The 1,708-nt window shown below is 36.7% G+C and overlaps 1 protein-coding gene across 1 annotated transcript; it reads right to left on the bottom strand.

Annotated features, from left to right (window-relative positions):
* Window positions 1-441: 441 nt before the first annotated feature.
* Window positions 442-1,419, bottom strand: LOC126586203 (transcription factor RADIALIS-like). The gene is made up of 2 exons (XM_050250923.1): window positions 1,026-1,419; window positions 442-797 (listed from the first exon to the last, which is right to left on the bottom strand). Exons 1-2 carry the CDS (start codon window positions 1,264-1,266, stop codon window positions 793-795), a joined length of 246 nt encoding a protein of 81 aa, XP_050106880.1. The 5' UTR covers window positions 1,267-1,419; the 3' UTR covers window positions 442-792.
* Between the last annotated feature and the right edge of the window lie 289 nt (window positions 1,420-1,708).

The raw sequence follows: 1,708 nt of genomic DNA on the forward strand, positions 1-1,708 counted from the left end.
TTGGCCAAGTGGCAAAACCTCATCGCGGGAAACATTAACAAGTTGCTTTTGAAACCAAAAATTTGCCGCGTATTCTTCCTATTATCTATTCACAAGAGATTTCTGTCTCTGTCTCTGTCTCTCTTCCTCTTTCAACCTTCAAATTCTCATAAGCTTTAAGGCTATTCGAGAAGAAAATTTTAAGGTTACATAAATTATGTTAATTGCTGTGCTTTATATATTTTTATTGTAAATTGTTATAATAAGCTAATTTTTTTAATGTTTATAGCTTCAATAACTTCAGCATTCTTTTTATTGGAGCATATAGCTTCAGCATTTTCGAAGATATATATATATATATATATATATATATATATATATATAGAGAGAGAGAGAGAGAGAGAGAGAGAGAGAGAGAGAGAGAGAGAGAGAGAGAAGAGATGGAAATAAGTACAAACTACATGACACATAAAATAAGATTCCACTACTTGAATCTTACTTATAGAATTACAACGTACATGCATGCCTTTGGTACATACATACATACATACATACATACTTAAGCTTAGAGTAGCAAGAAACAAATGAAAGAAACGGAAACTAGTACAAAGTACATACATAGAAGAATCACTGATTGTGATTTCTCAAACGACTGAACACAAAACTATACCATGACCACAGCGTCATTGAACATTAAAATGGCGCCTAGCTAGCGATGTAACGATGAAGATGAAGCGATCGAGTGACCAATCTTTATTTATTAACTAGTGGATAAACTGTGAGTTATACTGCTCCAGTGAAGCTTGAGGTTTCTCATCCTGCAAAGCATAACAAAAGAGTCTCGTCAACTTGGTAGGATGTGGTCTTGGAAGTCAATAGGTATTGTAATATGTAGTCTTATTATAGCATGGAATAAGATGGAAAAGAAAAGTTGGTGGTGTTAAAAAATAGATTTGTATTTTAAGCAAAAGTAGTAATATTTATAACAGTAATTTTTGTTTTGGAGGACTTTGCCTAAATATAGTGTAAGTGTTTATAGTACCCACCAGTAGTCCTGTAATCTGGGAAGGGAACTTGGCCTGACTCAATATGCTTGACATCTTCTACAAGAAGCTCATAGTGCCTCTTGACTTCCTCCGGTGTTTTGCCACCAACCGCCTTGGCGACATTGTACCAGCGGTCGGCAGTGTCCTTGTCATAGACAGCCAAAGCCTTTTCAAAGGCTTTGTTTTGCTTGGCAGTCCAGGAGGAGTCGGAGCCTCTTGAGGACATTGAGCTTGATGCCATTGAATAATTTCTTAGAGTGAGATGGTTTTCTATAAACACTACAGTTAAAAGCGTGGAAGGAAAATTAAGGGGAGGGAGGGAGAGAGGGAGAGAGAGAGAGAGAGAGAGAGAGAGAGAGAGAGAGGAGAAAAGACCAAAGTGAAGGGAAGTGTGTGATATGAGCTGAGTGTTGGCAATGCCTGCTCTTTATAAGGAGGGGGGAGTTGGGTGGGGGGGTAGTGCCAGTTGGCAAGAAATCTTGGAAAGAAAAAAAAATGATGTGGAATTTGAATGATTTGTCACCTTAGCTACCACAAAATTATTTCAATGAAGCAGTAGTACTAGGACAAAGATGGAAAACAACATTGCTTGGAGATATCTCCAAGAATTTTTTATTTTTATTGGTCAAGAATTTTTTATAGATAGAAGAAATCAATAAAGTTGATCGGAGTCCTTTTCTTTC

The sequence above is a fragment of the Malus sylvestris genome, chromosome 10 (assembly GCF_916048215.2).
Source record: "Malus sylvestris chromosome 10, drMalSylv7.2, whole genome shotgun sequence".
NCBI classification, from domain to species: Eukaryota; Viridiplantae; Streptophyta; class Magnoliopsida; order Rosales; family Rosaceae; genus Malus; species Malus sylvestris.

Coding starts and splice junctions, on each gene's coding strand:
- LOC126586203 (XM_050250923.1), bottom strand. CDS start 1,266: ATGGCATCAAGCTCAATGTCCTCAAGAGGCTCCGACTCCTCCTGGACT.